At 44.6% G+C, this 14,579-nt stretch overlaps 1 protein-coding gene across 1 annotated transcript; it reads right to left on the reverse strand.

Moving 5' to 3' along the window:
* Positions 1 to 501: 501 nt before the first annotated feature.
* Positions 502 to 12,545, reverse strand: LOC101796889 (protein mono-ADP-ribosyltransferase PARP12). The gene is made up of 9 exons (XM_027448295.3): positions 12,444 to 12,545; positions 11,093 to 11,139; positions 9,792 to 9,903; positions 9,197 to 9,317; positions 8,048 to 8,138; positions 6,672 to 6,747; positions 5,748 to 5,878; positions 3,714 to 3,865; positions 502 to 3,099 (listed from the first exon to the last, which is right to left on the reverse strand). Exons 3-9 carry the CDS (start codon positions 9,846 to 9,848, stop codon positions 2,819 to 2,821), a joined length of 909 nt encoding a protein of 302 aa, XP_027304096.2. The 5' UTR covers positions 9,849 to 9,903; positions 11,093 to 11,139; positions 12,444 to 12,545; the 3' UTR covers positions 502 to 2,818.
* Between the last annotated feature and the right edge of the window lie 2,034 nt (positions 12,546 to 14,579).

Raw genomic sequence — 14,579 nt, forward strand, 5'->3', positions numbered from 1 at the left:
CACACAGTGATATAATGCTGCTCTTTGGGAATGAGTAAAGACACAGCTTCCTCCAGTGGTTAGAATATTATATGTAGATGCTTGCCAGGTATTTTCAGGTTGAGCTCTGGCACACTGATTAATGGCTCCTTTGACACTGCAGCAAAGCATCTGGAAGGAAAATCTAAGCTTATTCAGAACAGATGGATATGATCCAGGTTAGCCTTCCCTATTCCTTGTATTTGTAGGCTAGATGTAAAAGTAATCTTGAAAAGATAGTTCAAATTGGTTTGGAAAACTGTGTCTAGGGCTCAATACAGCAGACAACAGGCTTCCCCAAAAGAAGCATGACAACAAAAGAATAGGAGCAATTGGAAGAGGTTGTTCCCTGGGCAGTGAAAGCCTGATTCCTGATGATCTACCTCCTGTAGCCCCGAGCTGAGGACCCTGCCCTCCCCACAAGCCCTCGGTCCCACATCATTACCACAACCACATGCTAATTATGGATTGTTATTGCCTCAGTCCAGAAACAGCTTTGATAAATTTAATTATTGAGCACGTTACAACAAGAACAATATCTGTGTTTTCTTACAGGTTTTGGGGTTCAGTTTGATTTTTAGGAGTTTAAGTGCTTTGAAAAACAACATGCCATTCAGCACCTTCCATCAAGCGTTAGGTTTGTACAGTCTAATCAGCCTGTAATAAATTTTGTCAAAGTTGTTAAAAGGATTCTTAAAAAATGCTGAAAAGTCAAACTTGGCATGAGTAAATTAAAAGAAAGCCTGAAAACTTGCTGAGATGTTATTTAATAGAAAGCCTGAAACAGGTGCATGACTATGTAACCAACAACATTAAAACCAGGGACTACACTACAAAGACCTTAGAGCACCACCACCAGGAAATCAATTAGAAATAAATTACGATGAAAAGACCGCTTGAGCTAACATCTTTGCAAGAGAAAATTAGGTACGTCTCAGTATGTGGAAGTAATGCATTATTTATTTAAGTGCAAAACATAATTGATTCTTCTGAGATTGCTGCTGGTTCCTGCGAGACAATTGCTAAAGGAATGACAAGAGAAGTTGCCAATACCCTGCTTCGTCTTTCACACACAGAGGGAGTGTTTTGTGAGTGTGTGTTAGGATTTTTTTTCTATTTTTTTAAACACTAAAATTTCCTATCTGGGGACTCCTGAGCAGGGGGCTGACCTCTTAGCATGGCCCTCTCCCTTGGGTGTTCTGCAGCTGCCGCGCTCCCTAAACCTCCCCATTAGATACAGATAAAGCACTTTAACAGCACCCTGAAAGCAGGCAACGTATTGGAAAGGTGCAGCAGTCATTAGTCGTGATCCAACTGATCATTTCATCCCATGCTGAGAGGAGGTGTCCTCTGTACCCGTCAATAGAATGAGCTCCACACACTGTGGATGCTCAGGGACAAGCCCACTCCAACACCTGCCCACCCAGCACCTCTCAGGCTGGCACAGAGAGCAGTGAGCTCCACAGAAAGCAGCCTGGCTACTCACAGCATTCCTCCGTTGGACCTTCTCCACCACCACCTCAGTGACTCTGAAGCTGTCAGTCACATGTGTCTGAGTCAGAAGTTATTTAATCCATTCTTGACAGGGTAGAGAACTCACACTTTTTCCCCTTGGGGGAAAAAGAAAAGCTCATGTATCTGTCAGATCCATGCTCAGTGCCTGCTGACAATGGCACGTGTTGCTGCCTGTTTGCAAGCATTTCTCACCTGAAAGGGTGCTCAGGAATGCTTTTGTTCACAGCTGCAGAACCTGGGAGGTGCACAGGTGCTCCCAAGGTAGCAGTAAGTTCAGGTTCACGGGACATTTTAGCAGATCTATGATATCAAGCTAAATCCCCATGAAGAAGTACTCACTGATGAAGCTGCTTTTCACTTTCAGTAGTGATCTCATGTCTCAACAACTCACTAAGATATTCCCCAACATTTTACCATTCAAAGCCCTGATTGGGCTGTAGGTTCAGTATCACCTTTTGCCAAAGACTGCGGTGCAGCCTACCCCCTCTTTATTGGGTTGGCACAAGCAAAGCTGGGAACTGTCCTCGCTGGTATTTTGGGTTTGCAGTTGTTGGTTCTGTGCTTTATTGTGTTTGTTTGTTTTTTTTGTTGTTGTTGTTGTTGTTGTTGGGTTGGGTTGTTTGGTTGGCTTTTTGACTAAGTCAGTTTTCAAGTAGATGAATGCTCTACATCTGATCCTGCCCACCCTAGTACAGTCATCAGCAGTAGCACTGGGAGAAGAGCAGCAACCCACACCCAGAGGTGGGACGGTTCCATCTAGCAGTGACATGAACTGAGGATTGTGCAGTGACCCTGAAATAACGTGGGCTTCTCAAGGAGTGCTTCTGCTTCAGATCTGGTAGTCCAGCCCACGCAAAGTTAAAAACAGCTACACCTCAGCAGTCACACATCGCAGTGCACCCTTAGAGCAGCACCCACCAGACCCCTGCCTGATCTTCTAAATGAAGAATCTGGCACCTAATTGCTGAAGGCTCTGTGAACTCCCCCCACAGTCAAAAATAATTTTTACGCATTCAGAAAACTCCTTTTCTTCCAAACTCCTCTCTGCATTTTTGCATCCATCCTCTCCTCTGTGCAGTTTCCTTTTCTTCAGACCAACAAAAACTATGCCCCAAAATCCCACAGGGGATTGACATTGGTTTGCTGCATGACAAAATGTTCTCTAGCTTCTCAAAGGAAATTTTGACATTAGCAAGTTCTAAACTTGTACAAATATGAAAAAAAAAATATATCTATTGATTATTGTTTCAGTGAAAATTCACTGCCATTAGTGTAGTGCCATTCACTACAGAATCACACATGAAGATTCAATGCAGTACTCCAAAATATAGGCAGGGTAAATCTGGTACTTCTCAAAGATGACAAAAATTGAAGGGTCTTCTGGATCATCCACGCAGCTGTCGTAAAGCCTGTTGGGACTGCTGGGTCTGGGTGGAGGACGAAGGTACTCAGATTGTCCCTGAACAAATTCTCCAACAAGAACCTGAGCTACAAACATGCTGTAGCGACCACTCTTAGAGGAACTGTAATCATGAGCATAACGGGCATCTCTGGCAAAGTAGCTTCCTAGGGACCAGGAAAATACACAGGTAAGACAATGCATCAACCAAAGAACAAATATTTGTTATCTGCCCTTTGGCAGACAGCAATTCAACAGCCCCAGATAGCTCTACACACATCCTCACCAAGTGTTTTCATGTTGGCTTCTTTTAAAGCATCAACAGATGATAGCTGCATTTCTCCATCAACCTCTCTGTTCCAGCTGACCAAGAGCTTTGCTATTCTGCCAAGAGGGATGTTTTCAGACCCCCTGACAGCTGCTGACACTGCTTACAGTGACGCAGTGGCACACAGATGAGAGTGCCCTAACGGCAGGAGCGCTGTGGTCAGGGACAGTCAGTCACCTCACACAGACCCACCAGCCCGGCCAGCATCTGGAGCCCACGCGGCTGAGGTCCCTGAACCCACTCCTCCCAGGCCAGCAGGTCCTGCTGTTGCCTTTGGAGTCCCACCACAGCTGGGGTTGGGCCCGTGGTAAGACCACACAGGTTGACCTGATGGCTTTCACTCTACGCAACTTCACAAATAACAGAATGGAAGCATGGCTTCTTCTCAGCTCTTCTCTGAGCTCTAGAAACACCCTGAGAGTTTCAATGCAGGTCCAGCCCATGCCCTTGTACCTTTTCCATACGCCGTCCCATTAACGCCACAAATCCTCCAGTCAAAATTCTGCTCACAGATGGCTGGCAAAAGGGATGGATTTGTCCCATGGAACAGGAGCCGCTCATCCACACATTTTGATTTATTGAGCTTCTTCATCTGCTCCTTTTGCCTGATGACAAAAATGAATAACGTGTTGCCCTGATTCAAACAAGGACAATTTCACAACCCAGCTCCTCCTACTTTGGGGTTGTGGAGGAACAGTGATGCAAACTGCTCTTGGTGGGGTTCCTGCCCGCCTTGCCCTTCTGCTGGTAACTTTACTGTACAGCAAAACAAAAAGTTCTTGAATCATCATGGACTGTGCAACCCAAAACTTCATATCACATTAGAGAGTAAAGAGACAAACATCTCAAGCGGGAATTGTTCCCAGGTTATATAAATCATGAATGAATAAATATGGTTATAAACAAACAGTGTGAAGCCACAGTAAGGACTGTAGAATCTCTTCCTGTAGCTTTACCACATAAAAAGTCCGTTATTTAAAACTCCCATGTAGAAGAGACTAAGCAATAAAAAGAATAAATTTGAGATGGCACGACTCAGTCACAGCGAAGGAAAGCATGTTTCTTTTTGGATAACGTAAGCAAGACCCACACATACAACCTGTTAGGTCTTGCAGAAAAAGTCTTGTTTCCACACCCACACAGGAACACAGAGGCAGAGACAGGCAGGGGAACCCCAATAACCTGATTAGGAAGAAAGAAGGCTCAGCCCTCAGAGCTCCACAGGGGAGCCTCAGCCCTGGGGGCTAGGGGGGACACCCAACACCACAAGCAATGAAGAGACTCTGGAGCACCTCATGGGCTGAGGTGGGTACTGCCCATGGGGGTATGGGACTCCCTGTGGGATGCAGGGGAAAAGTATTTGGGGATTGTACAAGATTTATAAAGGGATGTTTGAGGGGAGGAACAGAGGCAAGGAAAGGGAAGGTTCAGGGTGGCCTAGTGAGGAACACACATGGGAAAACAGATGGAAAAGGGGAAAATGGGCTGGTGATTTATAAACAGGTGACTGACTGGTCAGTAGGCTTGTGTAGCCAGGCCCAGCACCTGACCCATGCAGTCTGCCTATCTCTCTGTCTCTTCATTAAACTCCATTTCTAACTCTTATCCTGGGCGATGGACCCTCCAGACCATACGCAGGAGCACATATGGGGGTATGTGTACAGCAATTGAAGTGGGGCCTCAGCTTACAAGCAACTGCAGCAAGGATATGCATGTGTGAATGTGTGATCACTAGTGAATATCAAGCTGGACAGTCAGTGAGGAGGATAAGTGACCTGGGACACGGGTATGGGAGCAGTCATAAGTCTGGGCGAAATATTGGATAGAGCAGAGGGTCTAGCTTGCCTACCAGGGGGACCAGGAGGTTCAGGACAACTACAGAAGGCAACACGAAGTACAGGGGTCAACTGAGATCCATTTGCACATTTGTATATCTGTGCAGAGCACAACTGGAGATGAGAGGACCTCAGGGCCCTCACATGCATAAACTGAGTGTCTAAGACCAGATCCTGAACAGACACATACTACGTATGTATATATATATATATATATATATGTATCTATATACATGTATCTGTATATATACATGTATTTACCTGTACTTAGATACATAACTATGTGCACGTGTATTTTCCAATAACAAGCTTTCATTCTGATTAGCCAGAAGGGAACAGGATGAGATTGTTGCCACTACTTATGGTTGCATGAGTGCTGTGCTGTCTGTGTTAATTTTTGTGTTCAGATATATCTCTATCAAGAGATAGAGATGCACTGTGTGCATATATGCATGTATTTGTGCATGTGTGCCTATTAGAAATAAGTTCTGAACCTCACTACCAGCTAGACCAGGGCACATGGGAGTGTGGCAGTCTCAATTCTGTTGGGCTACTGCATTTGGCAACTCCTATCACAGCCTGCAAGGACAATAGATCAGGAAATTGCAGTGCTCTGCTACCATGAGAATAATGAAGTAAAACAGATACTAACCACTGAAAAACTTGCCATAGTGATGGGTTCTGGACCCTCTGTAGCCGACAGATGTTGTAATGTTTCATTGTTTTCTCAAACAGCCTCTTAATTTTTACATATTCGCTGGAACTGGAACTGAGCTCTACCAACTGAAAATTTTAAAAGCATCAAAAATAAGGTGTTACTAGTAGTAACAGCTCCCAGCCCTTCCAAAGGACTCATCAACCTCCTTGCACTAAAGGAAAAGCCCTGCCATTAAAATCATGAGCTTCTGCTGTCTCTCCACTTAGCCATCCTTTCCCCACCACCACTCTCCCTCCACATGTTGGAAGCACAGGCACTGAGGTGCTGATGCACAGGAAAATGAGTGTAATACCACACAAACTGCCTTCGGTGGACACACTTCTTATGCATATAGATTAATTTTACTTCAGACTAACCCAGATCTGAAATGCATGGCAGTATTCAGTGTGGAGAAGAGTGGGTATCAGTTTCACCTTAATTTGACACCCTAGATCCTTCTAGATACTCTCTTACAGGGCCAAGCCCTAGTTTTACCACAGCAAATAACGTTTTGCCTTTAACAGACTGAGGAAATACTAAAAATCCCCTTTAAAATGCAATTTATCCAGTTTATCAAAGGATTAACTGCTGTGGAAAGAATGCACGGGACAGGCTACACCAGCAGTGCCCTTAGCCTGCATGGTATATATGTGGGATCTCAGAGAGCCTCCCAGGAGACACAGATCTATTCTGAATGTGGCACTGTTAGTCTTGTTTCACCTCGTAGTTGCACATTGTAGAAAGTATGTTTAAAAGCTCAGACTACCTCAGTCACCTTGGTCTTTGGAGATGAGAGTCATGTTTTATATAGCTTACTGCTCAGGAAAATTAGTGCAGAACATAGTTCACTTAACCCACTGGAGAGGTGAGAATACATACCTTGTACCCAATGTCAGGCACTGCTGATTGGTCCCATTCTGGAGGGCATGAAGAAAATGATAGATTCGTGTCCTGGCTAAAAAAAAAAAAAAAAAAAAAAAAAAAAAAAAAAAAAAAAAAAAAAAAAAAAAAGAAAAAAGAAAGAGAGAGAGAAAGAGAGAAAAAGAGAAAGAGCACGTCACAATCCATAACACTTCCAACCAAATCCTCTTTTCTGGAGAATCCAGCTGGCTTTTCAGCACCCTTCAGGCATCCCGGGATTTTCATGTTTGTTTTACCTTCCACATAACAGTTACCCCTTTCTCCAGTTTAGATGTCCATACACATTCTAATAGCACTAATTAATTTCTTGGCAGGCCAAAGCAGTGGTAGGAGCACTTCAGTCAAGAAGTAACAGATGCTCATAGCCAGTTGGTTTGTACAACTGCTCTCAGATAGACCTCCATGTGTGCTGCTTGCACCTCTAGGAAACTGGACCATGAGCCCTCACTCTCCACGTGGCTACTAATCTGTAAACCACCAGATAGATGGGCAGCTTGTCCCTCCCTGTTCCCAGGAACAGTCTGGCAGGAGACCATGGGTGGACGGCAGTGCCCCCATGCACCACTGCAGCAGTCAGCGCTTAACAACTCCCAGCACAAGTCTTCAACCATCCACCTGGCATGAATGTTTTATCACAGGCAATCAGAGCGTTAGCATCTGTTCAGCAACTTCGGTTTGTTTTGCCTTTAAACCTTTGGTTGAACCTACCCTTAAATTTAACTCTTGGCTTCTCATGCACTGTCTGACAGTGAGTTTCTGAATTTTTTATTTTTTTTAAAATAAAACAATAGCCCAACTGACTTTTACAGCAAATGTGCCCAAATTCTGTCATGCTGAACTTCCTTTAAAAAAGCCAAATACTGACTATCCCAAATAATTGCATCCTGGTCACCTCATTTAGGGGATATTTTTTTTTTCTGTTTTATTTCATACTTAGCTTTCCAGGGGATGTCATCTATCTGCTCCACAGTTCTTGGGAGGTAATACCCTGTGCACAGTTTTGCATTGTTAAGGCATAAATCAAGGAACAAAAATTCCTGGCACAGTTGTGTCAGCCCTGTGTGACCTTACTCTCACAGAAGGAACAAATCTACTCTATGGGTCTGTAAAGGCTGCCAGACACTGCCACTAAATATCCCTCAAGCATGCTTCACAGAAGTATTGCATAATTTACAAATACTGTCACAGCAAAATTTCCTGTTAAACTAGTCAGCAAAAGGTTTCTAAAAGTGAATTTAAGAAATCTAAACTTGAATTGTAGAGAGGTAAGAGGAATTTCTTAGTAGAAAGGTGGCATCATCCAGAGACATTATGAAATAATCAGTGTATAGTACCTCATGTTGTGTCCAAATGGAGGGGACAGAGCTTTTGGTAATCGGACAACTTTTCTTCGAGTTTCAGAGACCAAATTTCTTTGGACCATGTCTTGAAAGAAAAACACAAAACCTCAATAATTAGATAACTTATTGCCCAGGGACACACTGGGCCTTTAGAAAAGAAATACAATAAAACAGGTAGCGCTGAAAGGTGATGTTCTTTCTATCATGTCCACCCCACTCCATACTTCTTAGTTTGAGACCATTTCCACTTGGGTAGCTTCTCCTTGGAGATCACCAAGGTCAACAACCTACTAGTATAGGCTGTGAAGCTCAAATGCAACCATCAACTACTGCACCTCCATATGCATTCACATCCAGGCTGTTGGCCAGAGAAAACCACATCTGATGTCTGGCCTGCAGCAGGGAAGGATTTTCAATATGATGGAGTCCGTAAGTCTGGTTTTTCTGGCAATATGGGGTTGTTAGCTGGGGTTGAGGAACATCTTTTTGGTCCTGCAACAATATCACAGAGCACACACAGTGTGGCATTGCTAACTATCCATTGTTTCCTCCTTTAAACACCATTCTTTTTATTCATGCCAGGAAACATTTAAAGTTTGGAAAGCTAGCAGAAACCTTAAGATGGTTAAATAAATTATAAATAATTAGAAACAGAAAAACATTTCTTATTTTCCCATTCTCTCCCTGTGTAACTAGCCCATAATTTTTCCTTTGCTGCACTGTTTTCTCTCCCCGTAACTATCTTGCAAGATGTCTACCAGAGCTTACTTCTTCACCATTTGACTTTTTAGTTCTTACATTTATATATTAATATTATTTTTTAATTTCTCATTTCTCCTTTTCTGTTATGTAAACTTGAATGCATAAGCCAGATGCCATGAGGTGTTTATTCTCGGTTTTTGTTCTAAATGTACAGCATTGTCAAAGATGCTTTTTTGACCACAGATGCACAAGTCTGTAAGTTTGAGCAGAGTATCTCAGAACTGCAGAGAAATGTACTTAATATGCAAATTCGGCTTGGAGAAAACTTATTGGAGGAAAAAAGACATGTTCAAAGAAACCCAGACAGAGCGACAACTCCACATGACGGAGGCCACCTTAGAGTCAGCTATGTAATGAACGGTAAATAAAGAGATACTTCACCTTTAAAGTTTAACTCATATATCTGTGAACCGGCTGAGAATAACAGAGTGCCTTTAGGGTCAGCTAGAAAAGCCTGCTCCAGATCTGCAGAATTTACCGAGGCAGATGAATGATACGGATGCTAAAGAAAGAACAAGGAAATTACACTGTTAAACTAGTCTTCAGTTTAGGTGACTCTGTAAGGACATACCACTTTTTCCCTAAGCCACAGCAATGAGATGCCATGTGGAACTAGTCTCTAATACTTCCAGCATTTTGTTCTTCAGGGATGTAGGGGTACCCCACAGGGAACAGCTGCTTATAACAACAGCAAGAAAAAAGCATTCAGTCTGTGTGGTCAGCTTCAGTCAAATTACTTCTGCTGCCTCTGGAAAATGAAATTGTTTTTCAAAGCTAGTCTTTTGAAAGCTTTCACTGAGTATCAGTACTGCTTTGAGGGACAATGAGTAAGACAAATCCACCAGGGTATCAGAGCAGCATTGCAAGGACACCAGCAAGGCTTTGTAGACCACACCAGCTGCAGAACAACATGCCCTAAACAATTCTCCAAAGATGGTTGAACAAGAGCTCTTGGCATTGACACCGAGGACCTCACCTCTGTCCCATACTCGATCCACTCGAAGTCATCAAGCCAATACCAGATGTTCTCCATTCCGAGGTACCACACGCAAAGAAGAGCTGGTTGATGCCTGGCTGCGTCCTCACCCCTAACACAGAAAGAAAGATCCAGAATCAATATGTGTCTTTTCCAAAGCTGTCAAAATATATGTGTGGTCAGGTATCTCCGATGAGGTCAGAAGTCTAATCACATCTCAGAAAAGAAGACCTCTTGGGCTGGAAATTGCAAAACCAAGGAACTGATATGTATGTTTGGCATGGCACGCATCAGAAAAATGACCGAGTTCAGTGACTTGGGCCCAGGTCACCGTTTTTCTCTAAAAAAAATATAATTCTAAAATATATTTTGGAAGAAAACACAACTTACACAATGACCTCAGCTTGTTAAGTGACAACCAGTGGTGCCACCTGGCTAACAGTAGCAAGACCTGGCTTCTAGCAAATTCCAAAATCCAAGTGCCTTCAGAAAGCACCAACAGCACCACTCCTCCTTCATGGGTCAGGAAAACAAAGCAACTTCTCAAAGGTGCTGCATGAGGACAGGAGCCCTGGTGCCATCAGGGGTCTGCAGGGCCTCTGTGAGGAAAGGCTGAGGGTGCCCCATGACAGACAGAGACAGATCCAAGGGCTGGACCTCACGCCTGGGCCCCACCTGCTCCTCCTGGGAGGAGGCAGAGCAGTCAGGAGTGACAGTGAGCCTGGGAATAAGGACGGGGGAAGGTGATGTTCTGATTTCTGTCTGTTTTTCTCCTCCGAATCCATTTTAATTATCAACAAATTAGATTAATTTTCCCCAAGTCAATTCCATCTTGTTCGTGATGGTAACTGGCAATCTGGTGATCTTCCTGTCTTTATCTTACCCCACAAGCTTTGGCATCTTATTTTCTCCCTGTTGCAGAGAGGGACAGGAGAGCAGCAGGGTGGGCATCTGGCTGCCTACCAAGATCAGCCCACCACAAGTACTCAGCAAACCCTCAGAAGAGGAACAAATTGCTCACCAGAAAAGTCCCCTCCCAGCACTCTGCCCTGAGGTACGCCACCTCCAAAGACAGGAGAGCTGACTGCCTGTAATTCAGAGGTTGGACTCGATGATCTTGAGGTCTCTTCCAACCTAGAAATTCTGTGATTCTGTGAGTCTGTAATTCAAATGCAGAGGGTTTCACTTTGCTTTCTCCTCCTCCAGTTCTGGACCCCAGTCCAGATGACATTTGTCTATGCATCACTTCACTGCCCCTACAACGCAACCTTATCACAGGTCACACAGAGCTGCCTACCTACCTGCACCGGAGTTTACAAGGGTCTGTGGTAGAGCTGCTCACAACTGCCTGAAAAATATGAACACGGTGTGCAAATGGAAATGGTTGTTCATATAACTGGCCCTGACACCCTTCGTGCTTTGGCAGGGATCATGGGTATTCACAGCAGGCTAACCCAGGGAAAACAAAGGAAAACTTCTGGAGTTGGTTGCAGTGCAAGGGTCCACAAAAAAAAAGGCCTGGCAGCCCCACGGACTGCCAGGGCAAAGAGAAGGAAGGACTCGGCTCTCCTTTGTAGCCTTAGCTTGTTCCACTGCTGTCTTCAGACTGTGGTTGCTCTTTATACACGGTAACACCAGCCAGGCCTGTTCCTAGAAAAACACTCCCAATCTCCTGATTCCTTTTTTTTCAAATCCCATTGCAGGGGATTCATAAGACCCAATGCTCCCATTAACTTTTTTTTTTTTTTTTTTTTTTTTTAATGCGGCCACACTTTCTCTCCCCTCCGCACAGCAGTATGTTGCTGCCATGACAGGGAAACGGGGAGTTTTTGGATACTATGAGTGGGATGTGACTGAGAAAAGTCAGATGAGGTTTCCAGCAGTTTTTCTCCCCTGTTCCCCCCATCCCTATTCCCTCTCCCCTTACTCCACACACTATTGCTAATCCCTGCTCAGACCCAGAGCTCCTGCTCTGCTGTCACACCCTCTGCTTTCCGAAACCATAAACTTGAGCCCTGCTTTCACTTTCACTTTCTAGTGTTTCTGCTCTGTATTGTTTTGTTTCCACTCAACATCTTACCCCAACTAGAAAGAAACAGAGGTGAAGCCCTTAATAAAGCAGACAGAAATATGTCACTATCGAGACACCTCGTGTCCTTCACCTTTACCTGAGGTGTTACTATCTGTTCTTGCGCAGGAGAGATACCCTGTAAATTTTCCTTTCATTTCTCCCCAGTAACAGCTTGCGTACATTAAAGACAACCTCACACCACTTTACACACTTCCTCCTCCTTCATGGTGGATGAATTGAGGAAGGCAAACGCAGCGTATGGCCTGACTAATAACAAGCAGGTGTCCTTCCAGCAAAAAGCAAAACCCACAAACCGTAAAATCACCGACTTCCTCCCCTCTCCCACCTCAGATGCACCCCAGAAAAGATGTCAGAGCCCTTCAGACCCCTACTCACGGTCCTGCCACCAGGCTGCTAAGCCACCACCCCTGGGTGTGTCAACCACGTGCCTGTGCACCGGACCAGCCTCTGAACCCTTGCTCCACGTTGGAAAGATCCCCTGCATTCAGCGTGACCTTCGGAAATGAAATATGACCAGCCTGCTAGAGCCCCACGTGAACTCCTAGCTGTATGTCCAGTACCTCCTTTTCCTTCCGTGCCTCACTGCGGGGCGTCACAAATGCTTTTCCACTAGCCACCAGCCCCCAGGAAGAGGAGCTGAACAGCGTTTCCTTCAGGTTATTACATCATTTGCATGTACCCCTGCCAGGCATGAGCAGAACGGCCAGGCGGAGCTAATGGTTTTGGCAGATGCATCAATAAAAATCAACGTTCCTATGAGCCAGCATAGCTTAACTTTCTTGCTGGATTTCTGTCGTCACGTACCAGTGGTTACCTTGCACCGATGCCTCCTGTTCCTCAAACAGCCAGCGATACTCCAGATCTTCTCCTTTCGAGATTCCTGTCAGGAGCAGCTTCTGCTGAACATCGTTTTTGGAAGCCCAATGCTACCATTGCCTTGCAAAACATACACTGATCTCAACACAGAAAGGGGGTGCAAGTCCCAGCACGTGCTCTGTGCTGGTTCTGCATCATTCAGAGGGGTTTTCAGAGGGCAGCATTGCACAGTGACCCAAGCCAGTGCAAAGCAAGCACAGAGCTCTGCAGGGTAGAGTTAAACCACACAGAGCTCTGGAGTCTCCTGAGAATCTTTATTCCTTTACTTTGAACTCCGAAGCTCCTCTCTGCTTTTCCCTGCAGAAATGAAAGGAGGGTGAAGAGCTTTCCAACCTGATCTCTGGCCTTCCAGTTCAGAAGATTGACAGGGTTTCCCAGCAGAGCTCTGAAGCATAAAGCTTAATAATAGCTCAAGTAATGCTAACCACGTAAACCTACTCAGATGCAACCATTCTATTTTAGTTTAGTTACATGAGTTACATTCAGTGGAATTGCCCAGAACAGTTTTATCTCCTGATGATCTAGTCAGACCAGATCAGTGGTGGCAAAACATAAAGCTCTGTTTTCGTTTCTGGAAAGGCTGCACCCTGAGTGCATTTTATACACACAGGATAAAAAAAGAAACAGAAATGTGATTATGAAGTTGAACCTTGATTCTTCCCCATCTAGCCTTTTCTGACTGGCTTTTCACCTCCCGTATAGTATCTGTCTCTCATCTCCATAGTTGTGCAACTTCTATGCTTCTCTGACTGATTAGATTTATAAGATCAGATCCTGCAGGTTCATTTTTGCATATGTGAATTCTCTAGTAAAATACTCTTCTGAACTGAAGCCAAGCTTTTCAGTAGACACAAGGTACCAGCTCTAGGAAAAACATTCTGGCTTGGTAGAAAATGTTTGCATAGCTCTGCTTGGAACAGTATAGCATCCTCTCTAAAACAAACAACTTGCCACAACCTGGACACCTGAACTCACTGTAAACTGATACCTTCTAACTTCTTTTTTTTATTATTATTGCTTTTAACTGCAGTGACTGCCATGTAGCTGTTGAACCTCAGATTCCTGCTGTCAATGTAACAGCAGTAGTAGACGTGTCTGCATTTTGAGGATCTGACAGGTCTGTGAACAGACATTCTACATCCCTGCAAGATAAGATCCTTTTCCTGCATAGTCAGCAGAGGCGCCCAGGTGTGGTTTCCCTACATTTGTCAAATGATTTATCATCCATTAAGAAACCACAGCCCACTTATTCTTCCCCCCACAAATTTCAAGTCTCATTCCCGTTTTCTCTTCAAAGGAAACAGATGGAAAAAATGATGTTTCACCCTTTCTAAGTGTGTATCTGCAGACACAAAGCAGCTCTGTTGCAATTGCAGATTACTCTAAGGTTTGACACAGGAGAACTGGTGCTACAGCGAGCTCACAGGGGTCTTACAGCACAGGAACAGGCTGACAGCACCTCATGCTTCTACCTCAAATGCAGAAAAATCCCCCAAACCAGCATGTAAGGAGGTGTACTCGGGCCACCTTAGGGTGGTGGGGCTCCCCTCTTCTGCAAGGTCTTCTGGACATTGGTTCCCCAGCCACACACACGGCCTGAGGGGGCACAGCCTCTGCTTGGGAACCCAGAACTGTTTCCAAACCTCACTTCAAACGACACTTGAAGGCAGTACCTTCTTTCCTAGGTTGTGATGCTTTTCCCAGGAAGTCTGCATTTCCTGTTGGACAGCTTCCAGCAGCTCGTAAATTAATTCATGGGGCAGGGAGAGGATGAGCCTTGCACCTATGCTATTGCTCTCACAGCTCGATTTAGCACAAGA

The sequence above is a fragment of the Anas platyrhynchos genome, chromosome 1 (genome assembly GCF_047663525.1).
Source record: "Anas platyrhynchos isolate ZD024472 breed Pekin duck chromosome 1, IASCAAS_PekinDuck_T2T, whole genome shotgun sequence".
Lineage (NCBI taxonomy): Eukaryota > Metazoa > Chordata > Aves > Anseriformes > Anatidae > Anas > Anas platyrhynchos.

Excerpts from the sequence above, each read along its gene's own strand:
- LOC101796889 (XM_027448295.3), bottom strand. The coding sequence starts at position 9,848 with ATGGAGAACATCTGGTATTGGCTTGATGACTTCGAGTGGATCGAGTAT. Across the intron at positions 6,748-8,047 it reads CCATTTGGACACAACATGAG|CCAGGACACGAATCTATCAT; the intron begins GTACTATACACT and ends TTTTTTTTTTAG. Across the intron at positions 3,100-3,713 it reads TGGGACGGCGTATGGAAAAG|GAAGCTACTTTGCCAGAGAT; the intron begins GTACAAGGGCAT and ends CCTGGTCCCTAG.